Source organism: Megalops cyprinoides, chromosome 4, assembly GCF_013368585.1.
Source record: "Megalops cyprinoides isolate fMegCyp1 chromosome 4, fMegCyp1.pri, whole genome shotgun sequence".
NCBI classification, from domain to species: Eukaryota; Metazoa; Chordata; class Actinopteri; order Elopiformes; family Megalopidae; genus Megalops; species Megalops cyprinoides.
This window is the reverse complement of record NC_050586.1, coordinates 40,234,865-40,262,108: the sequence shown is the minus strand read 5'-3', so window position 1 is coordinate 40,262,108 and position 27,244 is coordinate 40,234,865. Positions and strand designations below refer to the sequence as shown.

The following is a 27,244-nucleotide window of genomic DNA, read 5'->3' as shown; positions in this document are numbered from 1 at the left end:
TATTAGCAGTAGTGTGGCTGATAGTTTTCCTACAGTGTTAGCATACCGTCTTCATTTTGTCAGTTAATTTGTCGCCATTCGCCTGTTGAATGATCAGAAAGCCAAAATGTTGCCACACTTCTGATTTAAAGGAGGGTGGCGCATCTTAGATTTCAATCTCAGCTCCGACACCGAGGACAAGCTGGTCGGCTGCTGGAGGGAAGAGGGAGAGTGCCTGGATGCATGCACCGCGTCCTTCGTCTGTACGCCCAGCGTGGGTACCCATCCTTTGATGCCACAACACAGGAAGAGCACGCTCTCCAGGTTGCAGCAGGCGGATTGCAAAGGGAGCGACAAGGAAGAAGCGACTCACCAGGCCACCACTACACTGCCACCACGACCTCGGCAGGGAAGCAGAAGAGCAGCTGGGCAATTGACAGAGGCCACATTGCACGTCACTGCCTGGCACCAGCCCCATGGAGCACATCATCCCAACCGCTATTAAACTGCCACCTGTCAACAACCCTCCTTCCCTCGCCAAGTGACCACTGCGGTGCCATCGGCTGGGCTAGACACATGGGCTATACCTGGACTGGGACCTCAATGGCACCCCGTGCCAAGCTCTGGTGGACATGGGGTCCACCATTTCTCTGGTCTGCCCCAGAACCCTGCCTGGTACGGACGGGCGGAGACCACGGCCGGAAATCCACCAGGCTGCATATCGCTGTGGTCACCGGCGAATGTGCAAAGATGCAAGGGGAAAGGTCACTCCAGGTGTCAGTCGCTAGCCACAGCGTCGACCATCGGTTTTGGCTAGCTGACATCCAGGACCCTTGCATCATTGGGCTTGACCTGCTGGCTAAGTGGGAGGCCATGGTGGACATACCCAGGGCTATGCTCTACCTGGGTTTGGAAGCCGTGGTACTCCGCACCCCCGCCGAAGAGGGGCTGCGATCCACCTCCCCATCACGGCTGCCAGCCAGGAGGTTCACCATGCCACCGCTGCCACCAGCAGGAGGGCCCGCCCCATCACTGGTGCCAGCCAGGAGGTCCACTGTAGGACAGTCAGTCACAACTAATGAGGGAAGTGGTGGCTGTTGAAGGCAGATGCGTGTGTTTGTGTCTTTGGAAGTAGTGATGTTAAAATCTGCCTATCAAATATTTCAAATCTGACTCCATTTTATGCCAACCTATGTTTTAGTTCCCCAATTCCCAATTCTACTTAGCATCCCAGGAATTCTTAGTTCGCTTTGGCTTGTAGGTGATCAGGCTACATAGTCCACAACGTAGGATACCGTACCAGCACATTTAATATAACTCGCTGCCGTGTTATACTCTAAATCATAGAATATACGTTAGGTGGCCCACCTAGGGACTGCAGACTCGTCAGAATAGTGCAATACTTAAGACTGACTATGAGCGTAAGTATCAGTGGGTTTCGAGCAGTACGGCAAGAACATACGGAAAAACCTCGAATCCTGCTACGTGCGTCGCTAGAAATGGCCAAATGAGAAATCACAAACAAAGGTTATGGCTAATATTTTTATTAATCCAAATTGTCCCAATTAAAAGTATTCCAATCAGGTAGAAGTTCCAGAATTACAGTAAACAGTATGGCAGAGTGCAACTGATGGCAAATATACACAGCTTACCTATGCGGAGTCACGTGGCTATACGCTTGGTGCGCAGGAGTCCGTGCTAACGGTGCTCCCTATACAGAGTCACATGGCTATACGTTTAATGCGCAGGAGGCCGTTCTGACAGACTCCCTGAGTGCAGAAATCTTTCCCTTTATATACCCGAACCTTAAGAAGTTGGTCAGCACATGAGGTGGGGTCATGGACAGAGCCCCAATAGGTTTTGTCCGTATCTAGCTATTGATTGGTGCCGGTGTTTATTCTTGTCCCGTTATTTGGGGCATGTGCATTGGTGTTCATTCTTTCAGCTTGCTGAGCGGATTTTCAGACTAAGGGTTAGGAGACCCTCTACTGTTATAGAACTATCACCCCTTTGCTACTCGCATTGTATGGATCGAAATGAGACCAAACAAGACATGTGTACCTTGAACCAAACAGAATATACAGAAATAATAGTTGATAGTTGCAGGTTGGGATTTCACCACAGGTCAGGAGGAAGGGTCCCTGAGGGATTTGGGATCATCAGGATCCCATGCCCTCTGACTCTCCCTACCCCCTGGTGACCCATCCTGTTGTACAGTTCCTTGGTGTGGAGGAGCGGGGACACATTCCTTGTCATTTATGGCCCAAGAGTGCTTACTTGAGCAACAGTCCCTTATTTTAGTGTGCCACAGTCCGTATGTTGCCTGGCGTCTCCCATTCCCACCTTACACCACAATGCCGCCGCCACCAGTCGGAGGGTCCACCCTGCCACTGGCGCAAGCCAGGAAGTCCACCATGCTGCTGCCAGCAACAGAGGGGGTCCCACTGTCATCGCTGCTACTCCAACCCTCGCCGTCGATGAGCTGTATCAATGGAGTTGCAGGGGCCTCGAGGCAGACCAGAAGCGTCAGCTGCGGGAGCTACTGGAGCAGTTTGCTGACATCTTCGTGGCCAGGGACGAGGACTGCACACACACCAGCCTGGTAGGCATCAACACTGGTGATGCACGTCCCATCCGCCTCCGCCCCCGTCACCTACCCCTTGCTAAGCGGGCTGCAGCAGGACAAAAGGTTAAGGAGATGGCGGAGGCGGGCGTCATCGAGCCCTCCAGTAGCCCCTGGGCCACTCTTGCTGTCCTGGTCCAGAAGAAGGATGGCACCTGGCACTTCTGCATTGATGACCACCGCCTCAACGGGGTCACCCATAAGAACTCCTACCCCTTGCCACGCATCAATGACGCCCTCGAATACATTGCCGGGTCCTGCCGTTTTAGCTCCCTCAATCTCTGCAGTGGCTACTGGCAGGTGGAGTTGACACTGGAGGCACGCCCCAAGACTGTCTTCTCCATCGGCCAGGGGCTGTGGCAGTTCTGAGTCATGCCCTTCGGCCTCTGTAATACCCCGGCTTCCTTCGAGCGCCTGATGGAGAGGGTTCTGGCTGACATCCCCGAAGCCGCTGCGTCATCTACCTGGACGACCTCCTCGTCCATGCTGCAGACTTCGAGGGTGCCCTAGCCAACTTGAGGGACGTCTTCCGTGCCATCCGCCGGGCCGATCTACACCTTCACTCGAAAAAAGTGCCACCTGTTTTATCTGTTTATCACAGATAAATTTCCCCATTATACTGTTGGCCTGCAAAGGTGTATAATCTTCATAGAGTCTTCCCAATGAGTGTTACTGTAGTAGAGCATGTTTTTTTGGGAATTCCCTCAACAGATTGATAAGCGCTGTTAGTTAAGGGGTTGTTGGCAACAGATTTATTTTGTAAGAAGTCAGCTTCTGTCCTCACTATGTGGGGACGCCAGCCCGAGGTGTTGCTCAGCTCTCCCTGCAGGTGTGGCTCGTCTGACCCATATGGAGTCTCTGCTCTAGGTAATTCCCTATTACACTCCATCAACTGGCTCGCCCGGTTGCCTCACCTTGAGTCACAAGCACCTGTGAGTCAACTGGGATGAAGGAATTCATAGCAGCTTCACATGAGTAAAGTGGGAAATGTAACACCTTGTTTACAACCATTTGTATTCTTTTTGATTGGTTTCTTTTTTTTTGCAAAACAGTTGCAAACTTCACATTTAGAACAAAAATAGCTACTAAAATCACCAGCCTGAGATGGACGTCATACACTGTTAATAGAGGATAGCACTCTGCTGAGTTGTAACCTCTACCCTCGAAGTTTCTTGTCATCAGTCTAATTTCAAATTTCTCCATTTTCCCATCGCTTTTGGTCATAACAACAAGTATCTTCCTACCATCTGACAGTTCTTTCTCATTTATCTCTGGGAGAAAATAAATAATTGGACTTCACTTTTCTCTGCAGTAAATGAACTCCTTTCTCAATCTGAAGCTGATTTGTAGGGTGTATCCATTGAACCGTGTCATTGTAGTGTATTGATAGTGAATAATTTTCACTATCAAATCTTCAAATCCATTTTTCTAACAGAGCTCAGGGTGCACTGGGGAAAGTACCACTATAGTCTGACTGGGGAAAGAAGAGCTTTGACCACCCGTCAGCTAGTCATCCACATTATTCAGGTTAAACACAATACAGAGAAGCTGTCTGCATATGTTACAAGCAACTGCTGATGCCTGCACATGCTTGGGGCTGTTGTGACGTTACATAATAAAAGGGGAACTACACACAAAAGTAGAAACATTATTTATTACCCCAAGGACAGCCTTGAGTTTTTCATGTGATACATCCAGTGCTATATTGTAATACTGTAGTGTTTATCTTGGCAATATGCCCTCTCTGGTACATAGCTGGGATAAATGAGGTTTTGCTCTCTCCTTACAGTATTTCCAGTTTGGCATGTACAGTTGTTGCAAGTCCTTCATTTTGGGCATTAGAGCAAAATTGTCAAAATAATGCAAATGTGTTTATGTGCAAAACAGAAGAAACATTTAGTTCATTGGAGGCTTTCTTTACTGTCAAGGAATTACAAAATCTCAGTCACAACAGCAATGGGCCAATGAGGGTAAGTGGTAGAGATACATGACCAGATCCAGTGAAAAAGTGCTTGATTTGTCATGTTTCCAGTTCTTAGATTAAGTAACAGCATGTCTGTTTCTGAATTTTGGATGGACATCTGACTCAACAGCTGTACAATAAACATGTTGGCAAGTGTGTTTCACCTGTAACTAGGCTCAGGCTAATTTGCTGTCACAGTGGGGTGTCGGTCAGGACACAGGAGTCAGGTTCCGGGTTCAGTTGTTTATTGGGGATTTGGAATGGGTGGATGTGAGGGTTTGTGTGTGTTGTTTGTATGTGTGTGGTTTCCTGCAAGGAGTAAGCAGGGAGAATAAGTCAGGACTGATGGTTCATATTTGAATGTGCAATATACAATGCCATATGATAATGTAATTATAGCATTTATAAAATATACATTTACCATCTATGCACAATATGTACAAGCAGGCATTCTAGCAGTATTGCAAAGTACATTGCACCAGGATAACATGTATGGGACATACAGGCTTTGACTGCATTAATGGGTATGGAAACATTTATACATCAAGGCATTCTAGCAGTATTGCAAAGTATATTGCACCGGGACAACATGTATGGGACATACAGGCTTTGACTGCATTAATGGGTATGGCTATCGAAACATTTATACATCAAGGACACACTATCTTAATTAACATGCACACACACCCTTCTCTCTCTACAGGCAATTGTATTACAACCAGTTGAACTTAGGCATACTACTTACTTTGGCACAGACGCACCCAACAACAGCACAATGCTTGGTCCCCAAAGGGCTTGGTCTCCCCAGTTCTTCACCTCCCAGGTATTGTTGCCATACTGAGGTGGGGGAGGTCACCACCACCTCTATATTGTCTCGTATCCTTGGCCCTATTGAGGCTCTGATTGGTGGACGAAGGATACGGGCAGGTCTGAGGGCAAATGGTGACCTGGGGGCTGTCCTTGGGGGTGCGCCTGTACCTCGGGTTACCTGCGGGGGTCCTGCTGATAAGGAGAGCAGCAGGACCGGGTTGGGCAGGTTTCAACTGAGTTGTAAACAAGTACCTATGAGAGGTGCGGTTGTGTGCAAACAAAGACAAAGACAGAAACAGAAACATGTGGCCCTTTTCTACAGTGCAAATCCTACAGGTTTGGCCAGGTGCCTGTCTATCAGCAACTGTGTTTCACAACGCAACGTGATTGACGTGTCAATATATTTACCATTACTGAATCAAGAAGACAAGCAAAACTTTCCTGAACTGGACCAAGGCACTGAAACACACAACTGGAAATACATTACACCTGAAAAAAACATCATACTTTGGGTAAAATAAATTTAAACGACCAAATCTGATCTTCCTAAGAACATCTAACATCAACACATGGAGTGTGAAACATATAGGTTTAGTCAATGTGTTATAAATGTTAATCATTGACTCATGATTTCTAATCATGAGTCAATGACTCATTTGAGTTTCATCTGGTTAATCAATCAATTGAGTTTCATCTGGTTAATCAGTCTACCGTTTATTTAAAGAAATAACTGCAAATGTTATTGCCTTTTATTCTGTGCCAAACCTATTATTTCCCCCCTGAGTTTACTTCAGAAAAGACTTTACTTCTCTGTGACTATTGTAGTTTCCTCCCTGTTCCTCAGTGCTACCTCCCTTCAAAGAGAATCTATGAACCTATATCTGGGAGTCAGTGGGTTTTACTTCTGTCACAGGTTCCTCTTTGTTGGTACATATTCAGCCCACACTTTTCCACTTTGCTGATGGGCACGTATGCATACACACACGTCACACACACTCACTCACATGCAAACACAGACAAGCATATACAAAATAAAAACAACCGAGGCAAAAAACAGGTTTTAAGTTTGAATCAATTACATTCTGCCATACAAGGAGTCCATTAATACTAGATCAAAATCCTTGATGTCTGTATGATTGCATGTTATCACATCCACAAATAACATAATAACGTGTTTATACACAATAATAATATAATATAATATAATAATCATAATAATAATAATAATATAATAATCAGCTGTAAAACACATCATTTAACATGGTGTTTATTGTTTTATCCCCACATTGTACCTACACACATATTGTATAAATGTACACTTAAGGAAAAAGAAGAAACACACACGTACTCACACACACAGAAATAACAAATAACCCCTAAGTATTCATATAGGTTTTTCTTTGCAAGATTTGTGGTTCAGGTTTCTGAACTGGAGCAGGACCAGTGTGGATTTTACTGTGTATGTATTTTTTTTAAACTAATTTTAAAGTTGATGTAGCACACTTTGTTATGACCAGGAATCTGAAAGCAACATGACTCAGACCTGGTCTTGTGACTGACGCTTGTGGGGACTAGAGATTTCCTGCCTCAACAGGTCTCGTAGACAGTTTTTTTTTTTTTATCTCTTCGCGTCAGTAATAGGGGAGAAGTCCTGTTTCGCTTGCTCCATTCTCACAACTGACGCAGCCATGTACCTGAGAGTAGCCACACTGTGTCTCCTGCTCTCTCTCATTCCCGAATGCTGCCCTCGCGCCCTCGGTCGCCCGAGCAACGGGCTCCGGGAGTGCCGGGCCAGCTCCGGGACCACGCCTGCGCTGGAGGTGCTGCCCGGAGGGGGCTGGGACAACCTGCGAAACGTGGACGCGGGCCGGGTGATGAACCTCAGCTACTCGCTGTGCCAGACCTCCGAGGACGGCGCCTACCTCATCCCGGACGAGGTCTTCGTCGTCCCGCAGAAGATGAGCAGGGTGGAGACCAACTCGGAGATTATCACCAGCTGGCTGGAGCAGCGCAGCTCCACGGCGCACTCCATCAATGGGGACGTCTCCTTCTTCTCCGTGCTCAACGCCAAGTTCTCCACTGAGAACCAGCGCATGAAGACCCACCAGGTCAAGGAGGGGTCCGTCACCACCCGCGTGCAGGTGAGTGGGGCTTCCCAACAAAGCACGAAGAGTGCAGTTCAGCATGTCACAGACAGACACAAACACCAGTAAAGCTTCACCTGTTAGAAATTCACATCTGGAATTCAACAGCAGAGTTCAGAAACATTTCTTTAAACAAAGTACAAAGAGATAGTGCATTGAAATTGTTAGTGCCTTTTTATTTTTCAGGTTCAATGTCTTCAGTACAATGAAGAGCTTAGTTTAGGAATTAAGAAATTGTCTGTGAAAGCCTTGCATCTTGCTTGAGATGCATTACCACTACTGGGAGAGCTTTATGAATGCTGTTTATTGTTTTTTTTGTTTTAGCTAAGAGTGCAGTTTAAATGGCTTATTTAACCCTTTATATACAGAAGAAAAAAGCACTTTTAGTAAATTGCCTCTTCATTCTTTATGACAGTCATATTTAAATATTTCAGAAACCGATAGGATCTATGACTGTGACTACACTTTGATCACTGAAAATAATGTAACAACATTAATGCAAAAAGCAAGATAGGGAGTGGGAGATACCACTTCCTCATTCTCTTTGCTCTGCACAAATGACTGGCAAGTATCCAATGTTCTTTGGATTCCAGGGCTATTTTGAGTGCTTGCCTTCAGAGTTAAACTTCCACTTCATCCCTTCCTTCCCAGCCCTTCATCACTTCCTAACTCTGCCTCCCCTCATCTTTTCCTCCATTTATTTCTTATTGTTTATACCCCCCCTCCCCCAGGTGCGTAACTTCATATACACCGTGAGGGCTCACCCAGATTTCACGCTGGACACCAGCTTTGCCCAGCAGGTGGCAGAAATCGCAGATGCCTTGGAAAACAACCGCTCACGGCAAGCCACATACCTCTCAGAGAAGCTGGTGCTCGACTACGGCACACATGTGGTGACGTCGGTGGACGCTGGCGCCACCTTGGTGCAGGAGGACTACCTGCGGGCATCCTTTGTGTCCGACAGCGAGACGGCTCGATCCTCTGTCACTGCCTCAGCTGGCCTCAACTTCTTTAAAAAGGTCAACTTTGGCACGGGTGGAGCGGAATCGCATGAGACTGCAGAAACCCGCACATATGACGGCAACACCATCTACTCCCTGATTGAGAGCCACGGCGGGGTCCCTTATTACCCAGGCATCACTCTGCAGAAGTGGCAAGAAAGCATCACCAACAACCTGGTGGCCATCGATCGCGCCGGACTGCCGCTGCACTACTTCCTGAACCGCGCAACACTCCCGGACCTCCCGGACCCCACTGTTCAGAAGTTAGCTGTGTCGGTGCGTCACGCAGTGAGGCGTTACTATGACATCAACACCCGCCCGGGCTGCGTCAAGCCTGACTCCAAAAACTTCAACTTCCAGGCTAACGTGGATGACAATTCCTGTGAGGGCCCGGCCACCAACCTCAGCTTTGGTGGGGTGTACCAGCAGTGCACTATGCTGTCCCCCAATGCTGGTCCTCTGTGTCAGCCACTGGCAGTGAAGAACCCAGACACAGGAGACTTCTCCTGTCGCCAGCCCTACAGTGCAACCCTGCTGCGCTCTGAGGTGCGGGAGGAGGGCTACAGCCAGTATGAGTGTCATGAGCAGTGTAACAGCTGCTTGCTGTTCTTCTCCTGCTGCAGCCACGTGTGTGGGGATGCCTACTATGTCCGACGGGCACGTGTGGACACTTACTGGTGCTCCACTAGTGGCAAAGTCAAAGAGTTCTCAGGCTACCTATTTGGAGGGCTGTATAGTCCATCGCTCCAGAACCCTCTCACCAAATCTCACAGCTGTCCTCCCAGCTTTTTCCCACTGAGGCTTCTATCTGAGGGCCTGAGTATCTGTTTGAGCAAGGACTACGAGGCTGCCACAAGGTTCTCCGTGCCTTTTGGGGGGATGTTCAGCTGCAGCTCTGGCAACCCTCTGGCTGGGGGCCAGCAGCGCTGCCCTCCACAGTTTAGCCAGCACATGGTGGCCATAAGCGATGGTTGCCAGGTGCTTTACTGTGTGAAGTCAGGTGTCTTTACAGAGGGTCAGCTGCGGCCTATCCGCCTGCCGCCCTTCACACGCCCCCCACTGATCAGCATGACCGCAACCAACACCGTAGCAGTGATGACGGAGGGTGACCGGGCCTGGATCAAAGTGGGAACGACCAAGATGTGGAAACTGGCCGAGCCGGGAGAGGTCCAGAGGATGGCGCAGATGTTTGACAAGTCCGCATCCCAGCTGCCAGGGGGCCAAAGGTTTGGGGTGGCCATTGGGGTGATTGCGGTGGTTGCCATGGTAATTGGGGGGATCGTCTTCATGCTGAAGAGAAGGAAACGATTCAGACCAAGAGAGAGCGGAGGGTATGAGGAGATTCGAAGCGAGGTGCAAGGTGAGGCAATCCCAGGGGCTGATACCGAGGCAGAGCCAAAGATGGAGCGGCAAGATTCCACCCAGCCTTTGCTTCCCTGAGAGCATGTATATCACAGAATATCATATCTTTCATAACTTTCACCTTACAGTTTAACTAATGATTATAAATGTTTTCTCCCAATCAACTGTTATCCAGTCTTAGTCCATGCCATCTTTTACAATCCTCAACAATTCTGCTAATAGGGAAGACAGGTCAGCAAAATGTGTATTAGGTTAACAATTAACAAGCAGACATGAAACATGGAACCAATGCATATATGCAGATAACCTGGCAGATGTTATGCTCAGAATAATGGGAATTGTATGGAAATGGAAAATTGTGATTATACTAGTTGACTTAACCTGTACTTTTTTATTAACTGTTTATAAGAAATTAATTAAACTCTGTGGTAAAATTATTTTCATGCAATAAAAGTGTTACTGAATATTTTACTTGTGATGAGTCTGTGGTAACCCATGAAGAATCTGATAGTAGGCAAGGCAGGTGGGCAAAAGATATTTCTGATGCAGTGGAATTAACAAGCAGTCAAGAGACATGGAGACTATATGCTATAAAACAGATGTTATGCTTATCCTATAGAAGAGAACAATGAACTAAAATGCTATGAGTTATTCCCATTAATTATTTTAGAACAAATGGCGAATTCATTTAAAATATGTCATCTATAGTATATTTTGTATTGTTTATATCTGTTATGAAGGTTCATTTTCGCTAAAATGTAAAACATTTCTGGCAGTAGCCAACTAACATAAACAAAGGGTATGTATAAAGAGTGTGTATACAGTAGAGATCAAAATTAGATAACAACTTACATTTTCCTGAATTTCAAAGTCACTGCTTATCCCAATTTAAAGTTATCCTAACATGAATAGAGGGGATGTAGTTGAAGCATATTTCATAATTTAAAAATATTACATATCACAATATAAAAAACTTAAATGAGAAATTTGAAAAAGAACTGTGATCAAAATTAGAGAACACTTTGGGATACTTATGGGTGCTAATCTGGCACCTGGTGCTAATTTCCTTATTTATCTGGCAACTCGTAATCATTTTTCCAGATGGCGAGCTGCTCCAAGGTGACTGAAACCCTGCAACAGCAGGTTGTTCAGATGAAGGCCAAAGGGATGACCCTTTCAGCCATTGCAAGTGAAGTTGGTCGTTCCAAGAGCGTGATTTCTAGAATATTGAAGCTTTTCAATAACACTAATTCATTCAAGTCCCCAAAAAATGCTTGTCGTCCACGTAAGATAAATTTACTAGAGAACAGGATAATACGGAGACTCTCGATGGGGAATCGGTTCAAGACTGCAGCTGGAATTGCTCATCAATTCAGCGCTGAACGGAGCAAGGTTCTGTCTCGGCATACAGTGTCTTGCCGTCTGAGAGAATTTGGACTGAAAGCCCACTCCGCAGTGACCAAGCCTCTCATCAGCAGAAAGAATCAAAAGGCTAGACTAACCTTTGCTGAGGAGCGTGTTGTGTGGACGGAAGAGAACTGTTCCAAAGTTCACTTTAGTGATGAGAACAAGTTTAATTTAGATGGGTCAGATGGGAAACATTATGTTCAGCTTTGAACTGGGGAAAGACTGAACCCAAAGTGTGTGGAAGAAGTCAGTTAAGTTTGTAGGTGGAAGCATCATGGTTTGGGGGACGTTTTCTGCAGCAGGAGTTGGGCCTCTTATACAGCTACATGGCCAGGTGAATGCAAATGTTTATCAGAACTAGAAATGCACCGATCCGATACTGACTCTAATAGCTGGATCGGGTACCGGTGACAATGGGGCCGATCTATGCAGTTCAATTCTATGTTATTCTATGTTTACGTCTACGGGGACATACTACATCATGCGTCAGCAGTGCGCCGGTAGACCCGTACATTTTGCTAGTAGGATAGCTAATATAGCAGTCCCACCTTATTTGCAGTTTCAGTTACCTGTGGTCAACCGCGGTCTGAAAATATTAAATGGAAAATTCCAGAAATAAACAATTCTTAATTGTTAACTTGCGCGCCAAATCTCGTGCCTTCCCGCCCAGAATGTGAATCATCCCTTTGTCCAGAGTATCCACGCTGTATACCCTACCTGCCAGTTAGTCGCTTAGCCCTTTCACGCATACAGTCACTCCGGTGTGATTACCTGTTTAGCGAGTATGCTAAAACAGGTGCAATTAGAACACTACATTGGAAAAAATCTAGCTAATATTAGTTTTGAGGAAACAGCCATTTAATGTTAAAAAATATAGCAAATGGTAACTGAAAACTATGAGAAGCTTAATAATAAAAACATAACGAACCATGTAATGTAACACGCGTGCTACATAGCATAAAAAATAAGTTGCATGTGAAAGAGTTAGTAGCCATCTCAGTTATCAGATCAACTGTCGCTGTATCGCAGTGCTTGTGTTCAAGTAACCGTTTTTTTAATATAAAAAAAAAAATATTTAAAAATCAATGCTGTATATTGTTATAATATAATATTGTTGTAATAAAGGAAAAAACATAGTGTGTATATATAGGTTTCGGTACTATCCGTGGTTTAAGGCATCCGCTGGGGGTCTTGGAACATATCCCCCGCACATAGTATTTCACACTTGCTACGCCAACAAGTTCCACGGCTACTTGCAATATCTGCAAAGCCAATGTTTCGAGGGATGGTGGTGGCACTGCAAAACATAACACAAACAACTTAATCAAGCTCCTCCAGAAGTAAAAGAACACGACGAGTTCAACCAAACAAAAAAGGGGATGATTTGAAGAAGCAATCAACTTTGTCGAGTGCGTTGCAAAGATGCGAAAAACATCCCAGAGATAGTGTGAAAACTGTGGCTGGATAATGGCTCCTTAAACTATGAGTTGATCTTTGTTTCCTTTCCCTTTTGTCATTGTAAAACATGTCTGTTAAATATGAAAAACTAATCAGAACTTCCTCACCTTCTCTTTGTTTGTATGACTTTCTTCTTTTATGCAACCCTGTTTTGGAATCGCCAAATACTCTTTAGGCTTCTCTACATGCACCATGACAAACTCTGCATCTAGGCAGGAAAGCTGAAGCAAGATGCAGGCGAGAGAATGAGAAGCAAGATATGCCTCTGACATACAAGGCAGGCATACAGTTCAATCTGGTCTTCCTGAGGGACTGCTCCACCTCAGATCAGAAAGCTAGCCCTCTCCACCTCTCTTGCCCCTTTTCCACCAACGCATTTCGAGGGCCGGCTCGGAGCCAGTGCCTAATCTCTAACCAGTTCTTTGCGTTTCGACAGCCAAAGCACTGGCTCTCAGCCACAAAAACTGGTTCGAGAGCGGCACCAACTACTTGCTGGTGTAGATTCAAAGCACCGCTACGTCAGGGGCTGGGAGCGGGATTATCGTAACCAATAAGACCAACAAAACTTTGTGACCCGCCATTTAAAAGGAAAAAAAAAAAAACAGAGATAGTGTAGCGTCTTTTAAATGTTTCGCCTTGTTGCCAGCCAACATGTATTTCTTAGCTGTTTAGCGAGCTACTAATTTCTCACGTCAATGTTACGAATGTAACATTGATGGCTAGCTAGCTAGCTGTTGGTCAGCTAACATTATCCAAGCAAGCATAGCTACTCATTTCTCACATCAATGTTACGTTCGACGTTCGTATCATTGATATGAGAAATTAGTAGCTATGCTTGCTTGGGTAATGTTAGCTGACCAACAGCTAGCTGGCCAGCTACCATAACCTTGGTAACAGTAGCTAATGTTAGCATGCTACTTTCTAACATTGCCATTGAGTCACCTACCAATGTCACTTAACATCTGGCTTTACAAAAGGCTAACATTGTATAAAGTGCAGTAGACAAGTTTGTTTTTTAAAGCGCTGCTCTCTTGTTTTTGTTGTTTGTTCCTGCTAGCTTGCAGTGGCAGCAGCAAGCTAGCCAAACACTATGCTCGTGAAACACCGCAGATTGTCTGAAATTTGTGTGCTATTGTGAAAGCTACAGCATGAGATTGTTTAATTAACAAGGATGGCAATTTGAATAATTAAGTGGCACCTAATCTCAAAGCCTTCTCTTTAAATGTGTCACATTATAGCTTTCCTTTGTTACAAAATTCAAATTACAGAACGGAGCTGAATTTAGTTAAATCGATTTAAATTACTGAAAATAAACTTTTAGGTTAGGTTGAATGCAATGAACAATAACGTTTGGAACACAGACCTCACAAAAGCTGTGATGTGTCATGAGCATTTAACGTAATTTAATGCGTTAAATGTCGTCCTTGTTAATTAAACAATCTCACGTTGTAGCTTTCGCAAGCACACAAACTACAGACAATGTGCGGTGTTTAGCGAGCATAATCATTTACTCTATTTACACAATTGGTGTCAATTATTCTGTGAATTATTTGTTTTATTGTTAATCAAGGAGGATAAAGTGGAACAGGTTGAAAGTAATGATAGATAGTGTAGGTAGTGTTTGGGCTTCCCGTTTCCAGCTCACCAGCCATCACTGCTAGCTTAGCACTAGCGGGAAAGTGGAGACGTATACAGTGACGTAATGACATGGCTCTATGGTGGCTCTCTAGCCCATGGAAAAGCAAACTGGTTCTTAGAAGCAACTCGGAACTAGCACTAGCACCTATTTTGCATTGGTAGAAAAGGGGTATCTGACCACTACTTTGGCTCCTTTTCTCTGCCTCCTTCTCCATTACCCACCCCTGTGTCTACCTCTGTCACTTTTCACTGTAATATACACAACCTCTCACCTTCAGCCTTCTCTTTCACAGTTCTCACTTCTCTCTCACTCCTTGATTCTTTCAACAAACTTCCTAATGATTCTGCTGCTTCCACCCTTCTCTCCTCTCTGTCATCTTTCTTTGATTCTCTCTGTCCTTTTACTTCCAGGCCTTCCAGACCCACTCCCTCGTGTCATTGGCTAATAGATTTACTTTGCCAGAACAGGGCAAGACTTCGTGCCACAGAATGGAAGTGGTGAAAATCCATCTCTTTCACTAATCTGCTGAACTATCAAGCACTCCTCTCTGCCTTCTCTGCAAATGTAACTTCTGCTAAGGCTGCCTTTTATGAATCAAAGATTCACAACTCACTCTAACCCACATAGAATGTTTTTATCTTCTCTTCCCTCCTCAATTCTCTCTCTCCCCCACCCCTCTGATCTCTCTGCGATGACTTTGCAGATCACTTCAACTAAAAGATTATAAACATTCAAACCTTCCTACATTCAACAGCCCTCATCCCTCAGCTCTTCTTCGTCCCTCTTACTCTCCACCCATGCTCTCTCTAAATTCTCTCAAAAATCAGATGTTGATGTTACTCATATCCTTACATCACATTGACCTACCACCTGTGCACTGGATCCCATTCTGTTGCCTCGCCTGCAGACCATTGTTCCCAGCCTACTACCATTCATCTCTGGTCTGATGAACTTGTCACTCTCCACAGACCCTCTGTCTGCCTCTCTCCTTTCCTTGCTCTCTGAAACACTTGAATGCACAGGCTACCCAACTGTCCATCCTTCTCTCCCAGAACAACCTTCCTGGCTATTTTCAGTCTGGATTCAGGGCTGGCTGTTCCACAGAGACTGCCCTATACTCCATCACTGAGGCTCTTCAATCAGCCAGAGCATCCTTCCACTCCTCAGTCTTACTTTTTCGGGACCTCTCTGCAGCCTTTAACACAGTGGACCACACTCTACTTCTGTCTACCCTGGCTATGTTGGGGATCGCTGACACTACTCTTCTTTGAGTTCAATCATACCTCTCTGGACAGGGTATCCAGTCAAATAGACAGATGAATGTGTACAGTATAAGTCTGGGGTGAATGTTTAAATGAGTGAGAAAACTGTGCAGTTCAGCAACATCATTGCACTGCCCACCCCATAAGCTCATTATGAATTTCACTGAATCATTATTAACATTCTGGTACTGGACCTGGAACAGGAAAGGCTGCAAAGACAGGTACCATCAGGTAATCCTCACGTCCATGTGTCATGAATCCACCAAACGGCGTAGTGGTCTTTCTCAAGCACAAGTCCAGTCCAATGAGGTAATACATTAAGGTGTCCAAGGCCCATTTAATGACAAGAGCCCCTAGATTCCTCAGAGGTGGTCATAATGCCTTTCAAAGACCAATGAAGACCACAGCTTAGTGAGATTAGTTTTTCACTGCCACTCAGCTACAGTACGGATCATTCTAGTGACAAGGTGACACCCTCTGAGATTATTTGATCCAGGTATGGTGCTTGATGTTGAAAGCAAATATTTGCTATCCTTCATCTTAAGGCTGTGTTCCTGGAACTGAGATAACATAAGATCAAGATGAATAAGGGGTTGCTGAGAGGAAGCGATGAATATGACCATGCTATCTAAATGAAGCAATAACTGGAAATGCTTATCCCCCAGATTCCTTTCCATGAGCCATGGAAAAGACCCAGAGGCATTGCAGAGACCAAAGGGTGCATGATTGAGCTCATATAATCCAAACAGTATGTAGAGAGAGGTCTTTGGCTCATCTTTTTAAATCATTGCCATCTGGCTGTGTCCACTGGCCAGAAATAATGCTGAGGTCCAACGGGCTCCACTTTAAAGCATCAAGTGACTCCACAATTCTGGGAAGGGGATAGGCACCCATTCTTCAGTTTCCTCTAGTCCACAGATATATTTTCACAATGACCATACAAGAACAGTGGGGGATGCTGCTCTCACTTATGAAACTCTGCTCTAACAGCTGTTTTAACCTCCAAATAACAGGGACACCCCATGTTAACATCAAAGACAGGGCTCTGTACCACTGAAGTTTTATAGCTTTCTCCTGTTCACTTGCAAAATCCTAGTTGCTCCCTATCCCTACTTTGGCTCCCTATCCCCACTTTGGTTCCTCACTACATGCAGAAGTGGTTTCCCTGCTGTTCCTCAACTTGGATGACTACTCCCCCTGTATGGTCTTGGTGGTCCTGTGACATAGTATTCAGTATTCATTCAGTATTCTCATTAGGAGATACAGATGCATGTGGCTTTTAGCCCCTCTCTAGTAGCTCCCTAGCTTTGTCAAAAAAAAAAAAATATGGAAATGAAGAACATTTTTTTACATTTTGCTATCATTGTTGTAGGCCTAAAGTCATTCTTACATAATCCAATGTTCAAAATTTATTGCGTGTCATTCATTTCGAGAATGATAAAATAACGCATGAATACACAAACACACACTACAGTAAACAAAGAACAACCGGCTGCTTGTTTACTGAAGTCTCGCACAATAGACCAATACTTCCATGTCGTCACACAGGGGGCTGGTGGCAGAAAGTGGCTTTGGCTCCCGTAGACTTAAATGCACGACTTTCTTAATGTTATTAAATAACTTTACCATGTTTCTATAGTGTTGGTATAAGTTTTTTGCATTCTAGCAGTCACATACTACAAAATATATTCCCACCAACATGATCACATGAGTAACGTTTGAGATTTATTTTAACACAGGTTTTCCCCCATAAAGATAGCTGGCCGAATGCATGTGTCAGCCAGCACTTTAACAGTCACTGACCGTCTTGGCTAGTTTTGAGGTAAATTAACTTATTGATTATCTAAGTGCCTTAGATAAAACATAAAACTTCACATTGGGATTTCATGTCTTATTAATATTACACCTGACTCGTCTCTATTACTATTACTGGGGATCCGTTGACATGTGGCTAAACTGCTGCCTAGCTGCTAACGCTAGGTAACATTACTAGCCTGTTTCCCCATAAAATCATATGGTTTTCCCCGAATCGGACACGTTACCTTTACAATTTTTTTTTTATTGTAGGCGCACAGAATCGTTACTGTAAACAGATATTATTTAATATACATCTGATAAATTGTGTAAAAATTATGAAATGTAACATTACATGATGATAACAAAATAAAAGACACTGTCGAGAATGGTCAATTTTCTGCTGGTACCAGTTACTGCCTGGTGGCTTTCTGCCACCTGCTAGTGCTCACGCGCCGCAATGTTTGTAAATACAGGAAATGCAAAGTTAAAATACCAAATAATAATAAATAGCCTACCGCAGCCACCTTGTGGTAAAACCTATGAATGAATGCTCATTTAGACCTATTTGTAATGTTGGCAGGCTAATTTACACTAATAGGATGTGGTACCTGCATTTAAAGGGCTGAAATTTTTTTTGCGGCTCCAGACAGATATTGTTTTTTTCTTTCTAGCCAAAAATGGCTCTTGAGATAGTAAAGGTTGCCGACCCCTGGGTTATACCTTGGTTCTTGGCTTTGATACCCTGACCGCTTCCCTGTCTGCATCTGCAACTGTGAAAGTTTCTGTGTCATGCCATCTATGCCAATGCCAATGCCGGTGCCAATAATGCAATCTAGTTGACCTTGCTTTTTCATTGTGTCAAGAATTTCTAACAATAGAGGGTCACTGTTAGATGTTACATTGCTGGTTGCTAGACCAGAACATTCAGTCTGTGCAGTCACTTGAAACTGGTGAAATTGGAAACAAGGCAGTATAGCACTGATGTATAAGAAAGAGGAATACACTGATCCAGGGAACTCTAGGCCAGTTAGTTTAACTTGTACCTCATGTCAGATGTTGGATTATAAGGGACAGGTTAGGTTAAAATTATTCCTGGAAAAAAAAGAATCATAAAAAGAGAGTCAGCATAGTTTCAACAGAAACCTGAAGTGGGTAGACACCTAGCAAATAAAGTTTAACATTGACAAATGTTACACACGTGGGCAATAATGATGTAAGGCAGAATTTTTTAATGGGTGGCACAAAACTAGAGTGTATGCAACGTGGGGGAGCAAAAGTTAGCACAGGTCTATCTAGATGAAGGCACTGTGTTGAAGAGGTAAATAGGATTCCAGGAGACACTGCAAGAGTATTGATTACAAATCAATCAAGGAGATAATATTATATGCCTTTGTCAGACCACATTTAGAGTACCCACTTCTGCGCACTAAATGAAAAGGACATAGTAGCCCAAAAAAGGGCAGAGAAGGGCAACAAGCCTGGTTCCAGGTATCAGACATATAAGTTATGAAAGGAGACTCAAGGCACTGTTTCATCTAGAAAGAAGGAGGAATGGGGGATATCTGACTGAGACTTTTACATTTTTTAAAAGGGATAAATGAAGTGGGCTATACAGAGGCTATTTAAAGATTTGTTCTGTCAGCAGAACAAGGCATCATAGATGGACATTTGTTATAATTTAATACTTCCTAGTATCAGGTCAATTTCATGCTGCTTCTTTCACAGAGGTAGAAAACAGAAGAAACAGAGACACTCACAGAATAGGCTTGATACAGTCCTTGACACACTCTAGACTTTAGATAAAATGATGAGCTTAGCTGAGCTGAATGGCTTGTTCTTGTCATTAAATTTCTTATGTTCTACCCCAACCATATGTCTACGGATGATTTTGCCCATCTCACTGTCCCCCTCCTCCACCAACAAAATTGCTTCTCCGTGGATGAAGACTGTTTAAGCATATGTTTAAGCCCTCTACAAAGAGAGGCATCTGTCGCATTTTCAGTATGTAAGCTCCCCCTCTCTTTCTGTCCCATCAAAAAACTTGTCTGTGCTTTCACCGAAGAGGGTGGACATCTGTATATGAAAAGGTCAATCATGCAGTAGGGACTCTGAATGATATTAATCAATGCTTTCTGTAATTTTTAGCTTCATCTTCTAAGTAGGGCCATCGATCGATTAAAAAAATTAACAAATTAATTGCACAATTTGCTGTGATTAATCACTTGTTTTCTTCTTAAGACTGAAGCTTGTAATAATGGATATTTATTTAAATGTAAAATCACGGAATTTTTAGAAAATCACAGCATCAACACAAAGTAAGTATATTTAAATTCAAATACTATTGTTTAATAGCATCTTTCCCCAGTAATGACACATTGTTTGAGAAATCTTTCCAACTAGGTGTGAGGAACCTGGCTTTAGATGACCCATGGCCCCAAATGTGTTTGTTGTGTGTATGGCATTTTATTTGAAATGTACTATAAAATATTAAAAAATATTTTACTGCTCTTGCAGTAGAGCATTGTGTGTGTGGATATTCTAAACAAAAATGCACAATTCTGCTATTGTCCTTAAAGAGAGAAAACACATCAGCTTCATGTTTGGACATTATCTAAACCACATGCCTTTATAATATCTATTGGATTTCTTGTGTGTGCTTTGTGACAGTCAACTCACAAAATGCAAAACCAAACATAAGTTAAAACGTAATTATTTCAACCTGCACGTTAATGCTGCCCGAGTGCATTCATGGTAATTGTACAATATTGCCACCTACTGGTGAAAATGAACTTCATACAATTTCGACCGAAGTAAAGCTGCGAGTGGTGCCTGTATTTATTAGTTGAAAGCGAAAAGCGAAAGTGAAACTTTACGCCTAAAACTCCATCCTTGTCCTTATACTTATAACGCAGCTGCGTTAATTGCGTTAATTTTTTTAACGCGTTAAATGTTTCAAATTAATCGCAAAAATCAACGCGTTAATTTTGACAGCAGTACTTCTAAGTGATCATAAATGTAGTTAGTTTGTTCCACATCATCTCTAACTTTTTGCAAGCTGCAAAACTTTCAGAGTATTTTGGTACTTCAGCCCATTGACTCAGAACCCACCAGAAAACATCGGTTCTCTATAAAATCTGTTATTCAGTAGCTTCAGGAGTTCGTAACGAATTGATCATTTGAATCAGCTGTGTTGGAGCAGGGAGAGATCTAAAACATGCAGGACAAGTGGCCCTCCAGGAGAGGTTAGGACACCCCTGCTGTAAACTGTTGAAAAGCAGGAAACTGGGCTTGTATCCAGAATCTGAAGTACCCTTGGGTGAGATTCCTTCATCCTTCATCAAAATATGCAGCTGTGTATATTCAGATGTATAAATATAAACTATGGAAGCATCCCTGCATAAAACAACCAATCAGCAAATACATAGCCATGTAAATGTGTTAGCTTGTCAGAATGCCCAGATAAGAGGCTCATTCTCTGTCCCCGGTCACAGATTCATGCAGGGCAGTGCTGAAATGAGAGGCCTTCCAGTCCTGCGCATCTAATCTGTGGTGACCATAAAATATGCTTGACTTAATGCCATGTTTTAACATAAATTAAAATGAGGTTTTTTTTTTTCAAGAAGAATAGTCAGTTCTGCAGAGCTTACCTTACAGTTTTTTACAGTTACATTTCTTTTTTGTTATTCAAGCAGTCCACAGTGGCTGGTGTTCTAATATTGTCTTGACAGCTGAGCTTCAAAACAGGCAGTTGCTGATTTTTTTCCTCCTTGCAAACGACTTCTCAGTCCCAGTATAAATCTGCCGATTGAACTGAAAAAGCTAAACAAAAACTTTCATAAAAACACCAGGCAGAGATGAGAGTAAAGCAGGAATTGAGCATGGGTGGAAAATCTGGAATTTAGCGATAAAAGTGGAGTGCAGTCAAAGAGTACATACAGCCCAAAACTAGTAAAATGTCTGCAGTCAAGCACTCAAGTCATGCTGTTTTCAGTGAGGAGGTGGTAATTAAGTTCAGGTCAAGACCCAGGGATTCCAACCTCTGTGACTCAACATGAATTTCAGCAGACTGAACAATCTCTCATTTTGTTCACTTAACCAGCATTTAATAAACAAAACCTTTGTCCTCTACCTCATAACATGATTTACATTTGAATGTTGTGTGGGTAGAATGAGAAAAACGCAGAAATGAACCAAACTGTGTGTGAATAACATTCAAGAAACTGTGGCTCATTACCACATAAGCATACCAAGAATTCAGCTGAGCACCTTCAATGTCTGCAAACACAAATAATGCCAGGATGTGAGACTGACCTGTACAAAAAATGTGTTTATCCTGTGATGCTCCAGATTGTGTACAATGGGTACCATGGCCTCGGAGAGACACAGAGGACTCTTCCTGTTTACTTTGATTCTTCCATTCCTGGCGCACCTGAACAGCTGCATGGCCTGTAGGCTTGGATTACGAAATCGCCCAGTTTGCCAGATCCCAGTTCAGCCTGGACAAGGCCACATTCCCTACGCATGAGCTGAGCTGCACACACTACAGGTTGGGTCAGAGGAACCACAAACTCTTGCACACCGATCTTGCACATTGTTAATTCTGAGGACATTTGTGGCATTGAACCAATAACATTTTTAAAATACATTTACACCTGACCACATTTATTTACAAGTAATCAGAGATACACTTGCTGTTCTCTGAAATTGTTTTACATTGTTGATGGCAGTTTACTGTGAAAGATGTGAATGTGAAAAACATAGAGGACAATTTTCTCATTTGCAGTTACAGGTTGGCTGAACATCCAACAGAGCACAGAATTCGCTGAACACCTATTGAGATTGCCTCGAAATTATGATGTCAGCACAAGACCCTTGTACCGGCAGTTGATTGACACCTATGGCACACACTATATCCGTCAGGTCCAGCTGGGAGGCAGGGTGAGACGGGTTACTGCCTTCCGCACCTGCCTGGCCACTCTGAAGGGATTCTCTGAGTACGAGATCAAGAACTGCCTGGACATCGAGCTAAAAATGGCACTGGGGTTCCTCCCTGTCAATGCCTTCCTCAAGAAAAAGTGTAGCCATATTCTCACGGACAACATGACAATGGGCTTCTACCAAGGGTTCATGACGCACAAGATGGAGGTCTTAGGCGGGGAGAAGTATTTCCCAGATGTCCTGTTTAACCAGGACCCCTCATCAGCCTACAGCAGCTGGATGAGCAGTCTGAATGTCAACCCTGACGTGGTCTCCTACGCTGTCTTCCCGCTTCACCACCTGGTCGGCGACCCTGAAGTGGGCGCCAACCTCAGGAGAGCTGTGCTGGAGTACATAGAGGAGAACAGGCTGGAGATGGCCCTCGGATCACATTTTGGAAGCCTGCTTTTTTATACAGGATGTTAAAGTTACATTTGGGTATAACATTTCACAAAACCAATATTGTTCTTATTGCTCCACTTTCTGAAGTTGTCTGTTTCTGACTGGCATTGAATATATTTGTTTAGGACCATAATGAGATCATAAAACTATGCAATGTACTGCACAGCTTTACCTTCTTAATATTGATGGGTAAATGCTGTACATGGAATGTTGGTTTACTATTATTGATGACAATGATAAAGGTAGTCCTTCAATTCATTAAAATCATCTGCCTAAAATGTATTTTGTTCATAATGTTGATGCCATGAGTAGTTTTCATAATGTAGGTCTTATCTGAGACAGTATGTGGGTAAGTGAACATGTGGATAAGCAAGAATAATCAGTTAAGGGTGTGTTTCATTGCTCATTATGCATTATGTCATCTTCATTATGCATTATGTATGTCCTGTAATATGTTATGAACATACACATGATATATTGCTAGGTTGTACTTCATTGAAATTGTTACCGAACATGTCACTAATAATAATGCAGGATGATATAAAACAGTTAAATTTTAAACAGAAAAAGTGCAAGTCTTAACCACCAACAATGTGGAAAAGAAAGGTTATTATAAAGTAACTTTAAATAGTATACTATATCTACCATTTTGGATGCTATATCATGAGATCTCTTGATTTTCTGTTTTGTTTCAGTGGTTTTGAACAGTGTCTTTTTGTTATGAATGATATTTGTGAATAAAAAATGCTATGGAATTGGTTAATTTGTTACTGGAAATCAATTATTATTTAGTTATTTGCAATCCATTTTACAAAGAGTCACTGTCACTCCACTTCTATTAAATCTACTGTTATGAAACATTAAAATTTAAGCATGCTTGTAAATTGAAACAATATTTGATACTATGTATTTACTCATCATATTGTTGTTTGAATATTAGATATGGTCTGATGTAATAAAATTGATCATTAAAAAGAAGCTACATTTAAGTACACCTACACATTTGTAAATCGTACTTTCTTTGTTGACAATATTCAGCTCTGTTTTTATAATTTAAAAATGGTCTCACTCCCCTCCGGAAGCATAGAGAAGCTCAGCAGCATACAACTAGCATCCTCACAAGGTGAGAAACCTAGCTACTGTAGCTCAACGATCGCGGGATGTCTTAATTCCCATCGCATTCTCTCCTTATGGAGCCGCGATATTTATTTTGAATCAGCAGAGACAGAAACAGAAAGTTACAGAAAACGTTATTCGCTGTCCTGTGTCGTTGTAAGTGTACAAACACAAAAATTATGCACTCTGCTCGATTCCCAAAGCAGGAACTAGGCGATCGCGGGTTGTCTTGTTTAATTTCAAATCGCATTCTCTCCTTACGGAGCCGCGTTATTTAAAAATGGTCTCACGCCCCTCCAGAAGCAGAGGAATGCAGCACACAGAGCTTCCTCTACCTCTAGCATCCTCCCGGAGTGAGAAACTTAGCTATATATTTTACCCCTCCTCACATCACTGGTGCTTTACAAACATCGCAAAAAACAATTTTGTTATCTGTTTCAGATACTTCAAAATACTTCCATACAGCTGACATGCTGAAGCTTGTTGCTGGCGCTCATAATAAACATTTAGCGTCATCGCGTGCGCATAGTCAACGCCTGATCTTATCGGCCAGGCACATCGGGAGAAATTTTCATATTGGCCGATGCCGATAATTAACTTCTAAAGTTTTTATCGGCCAATACCAATGTCATGCCGATATCATCGTGTATCCCTATCCAATATCATAGATAGACCATTTGCAATAACTTCTGAAATGTCTCCTCTGCTCATGCACAAGTTCCTTCACTATCACAGGTCCTTTCATCTTCTTAGGTTTGTTCAGGCCAGTGTATATTCCTGTTTTGTTTTGTGTTCAATACATGTAAAAACCTGGGAGCTTAGTTTGTATATTATAAACGTTAATATTTCACACTAATTTCAATTAGTCTACGTGTTTTCCTGTGTGTTCCAGCTGCAGTATGGAAAAGACACACAACACCATATTCAGTTCATAGTGATTTGCAGTATGGAGATTACTTGTGTACAATCTGTTTCACACCACCTTGTTTCCTCTGAACATGCATAGATTGCTTGACTGTCACAGCTCCCTTCAACCTCTCAGATCCTCATACATCATAAGTATGCTCAGGAATGTGAGTGGGTTTGTGCAGGTAAATGTATATTTAGATTTAGTTTTGTGTCCTTATGTACATTTGTGGACATGTGTACATGGTTTTGAGTGGGTCTGTGCGTATGAGTGCAAGCGAGTTTGTGTTTTTATGTGGTAATGTTTTGTTTGTGTTTGGACCACATGCAGGAACAGTTTGTCTATGGGAATCGCAAACTTGGTGCATTGCATATGTCATGTCAACAAGAACAACAGAATATTCAGATCTCCATTGTCACACTAATCATAAGCCTAACCTAATGATTTGTTAAAAGTCAGTCAGAAGAGGAATCAAATCTGATTTATGTGTTTGTTTGGTCATAAGCCACCAGGGTTGGGAGGGTTACTTTTAATACGTATTTCACTACAGATTACAGAATACTTGCCCTAAAATGTAATTTGTAACGTACTCTGTTAGATTACTCAAGGTAAATAACGTAGTCTAAATACTTTGGATTACTTTCTGAACACTGTATTTTTAATTTTTAAAGGCATGTAAGTAAAAGTGTGAATGTGGCATACAGCCTACTGGTTGGGTCCAAGTGATGTCAAAATCTAAATAGCTAAACTTGAGTTATGAAAGTTTTACAAGGATATGCACCAGTATAATTCATTACCAATATGTTTTATGACGAAGGGAAAAGACAAATTAAAGGTCTATTTTACTGAACTTTTCACATTTAGACAAACAGGTGCATGAAATGATCACAACAGTAGCCTACATTAAAAGTAGTTTTCAAAATATTTTAATAGACTTAAACATGCAGTAAGAGAATAGAATAGAAGAGCAAGATGGAATTCGAAGAACGTTTTGAACGGTTTTTTAAAGAATGTTCATTCTACTAAAGCTAGCCTATGTTCACACTAGCTACATTTACATGCACACATTTTTTTCATTCGGAATGAAATCATTCCCATTCATGATTCCGAACGTACTGTTTATGTAACGGGTGATATCTTGCGTTGTGTTTAATTTGATGTTACGAAGGTCGGCGAGCGAGCGAAGTTCTCACTGCTCGCTACCAACCCTTTACCCTCGCCGAGCGAGTATCACACGATGATACTTAAAAACAAGACGGAGTTGAGCTAAAGGCAAATTGCCCTTAGCCTGTCGGCAACAACGCTTCTTAACCAGGTCGTATTTCGTACAATCGGAATAGACTGACATGCGCAAAATCCCGCATCCAGCATCCCGCGTAGCCGTCTTCAAATAGCCTATGGACATGCTGCGTAGGCTATTATAGCCAATTTTTTCTCAATTCTAATAAAGCAACAATTCGAAAGAAACCTCCGCTTCGTACAGATATTGAATGAGAGAAGGCGAGCACGGGATGTTTTGTGCCGGGATACCGTCCTGTACAGAACAATACCTTTGCTGCCCATTCCGTCCACCAAAACAAGACGGATGTGGATGAAAGTCCGAAGCAAGGACTGGTGTGACAAAGTTGTCCTACATGTATTTACAGATCTGGAATGGAGAGACAACTTCAGGATGACACGACAGTCATTCATGAAGTTATGCTCAATGACGGAGGGGTACATGACACCAGTGGAGGTTACAGTTATAGTTCCCATTCCTACCACAATGCGAGTCGCAACTGAACTATACAAACTAGGTAGCTGTGCAGAATACCGCGCTATGGTATTCACAAGAGTCCACAAGAGCACTGTGAAAAAGTTTGTGTAGCTATTCTGTCAGGGTATGGTGAATGGACCCATCAAGCAGCTGATCCGATCGCCAAATGAGGAAGAAGCATGGGACATAGGCTAATGTTTAACATAAGCGTGGTCTCTGTCGTCAATCAATTTTTCGCACTTGCCGCCATGTTCTTTATTCATTTATTTATTTATTTTTTAACTCTGTCATGCATAGTAAAACACCAATACATCATTAAGCTACTTCGCCTAATGAACATGCGCATAACGTTCCAAATGCAGAAGGCAATCCGATTGAGCGTCAACATTTTCCGATCGAATGGATTATGAGAAACCTACACCACCTCTTTCAATCCGATTGAATTCTCAATCCGATTGATTTCTCAATCGGATTGGGGTAGACCATTTCATTCCGATCAAGGTGTTTACATGAGGCATTTTCATTCCGATTGATCTTGAATACAATTATTACGGAAACGCACCCACTTTCAGTCCAAATCCGATTTATGTGCATATCCGATTGGAATCCGATCATAGGCTATGTAGCAGTTGAACAGCCAA

General features: G+C 42.9%; 1 protein-coding gene across 1 annotated transcript; it reads left to right on the top strand.

The window, feature by feature from the left end:
• Nucleotides 1-7,063: 7,063 nt before the first annotated feature.
• Nucleotides 7,064-9,960, top strand: LOC118776491 (macrophage-expressed gene 1 protein-like). Its single transcript, XM_036526852.1, has 2 exons — nt 7,064-7,516; nt 8,251-9,960. Exons 1-2 carry the CDS (start codon nt 7,064-7,066, stop codon nt 9,958-9,960), a joined length of 2,163 nt encoding a protein of 720 aa, XP_036382745.1.
• Nucleotides 9,961-27,244: the final 17,284 nt, after the last annotated feature.

What these genes read in the sequence shown, in the direction of transcription:
- LOC118776491 (XM_036526852.1), top strand. Translation starts at nt 7,064, where the DNA reads ATGTACCTGAGAGTAGCCACACTGTGTCTCCTGCTCTCTCTCATTCCC. An exon ending in CCGTCACCACCCGCGTGCAG is followed by an intron (nt 7,517 to 8,250) that starts GTGAGTGGGGCT and finishes CCCCTCCCCCAG; the next exon opens with GTGCGTAACTTCATATACAC.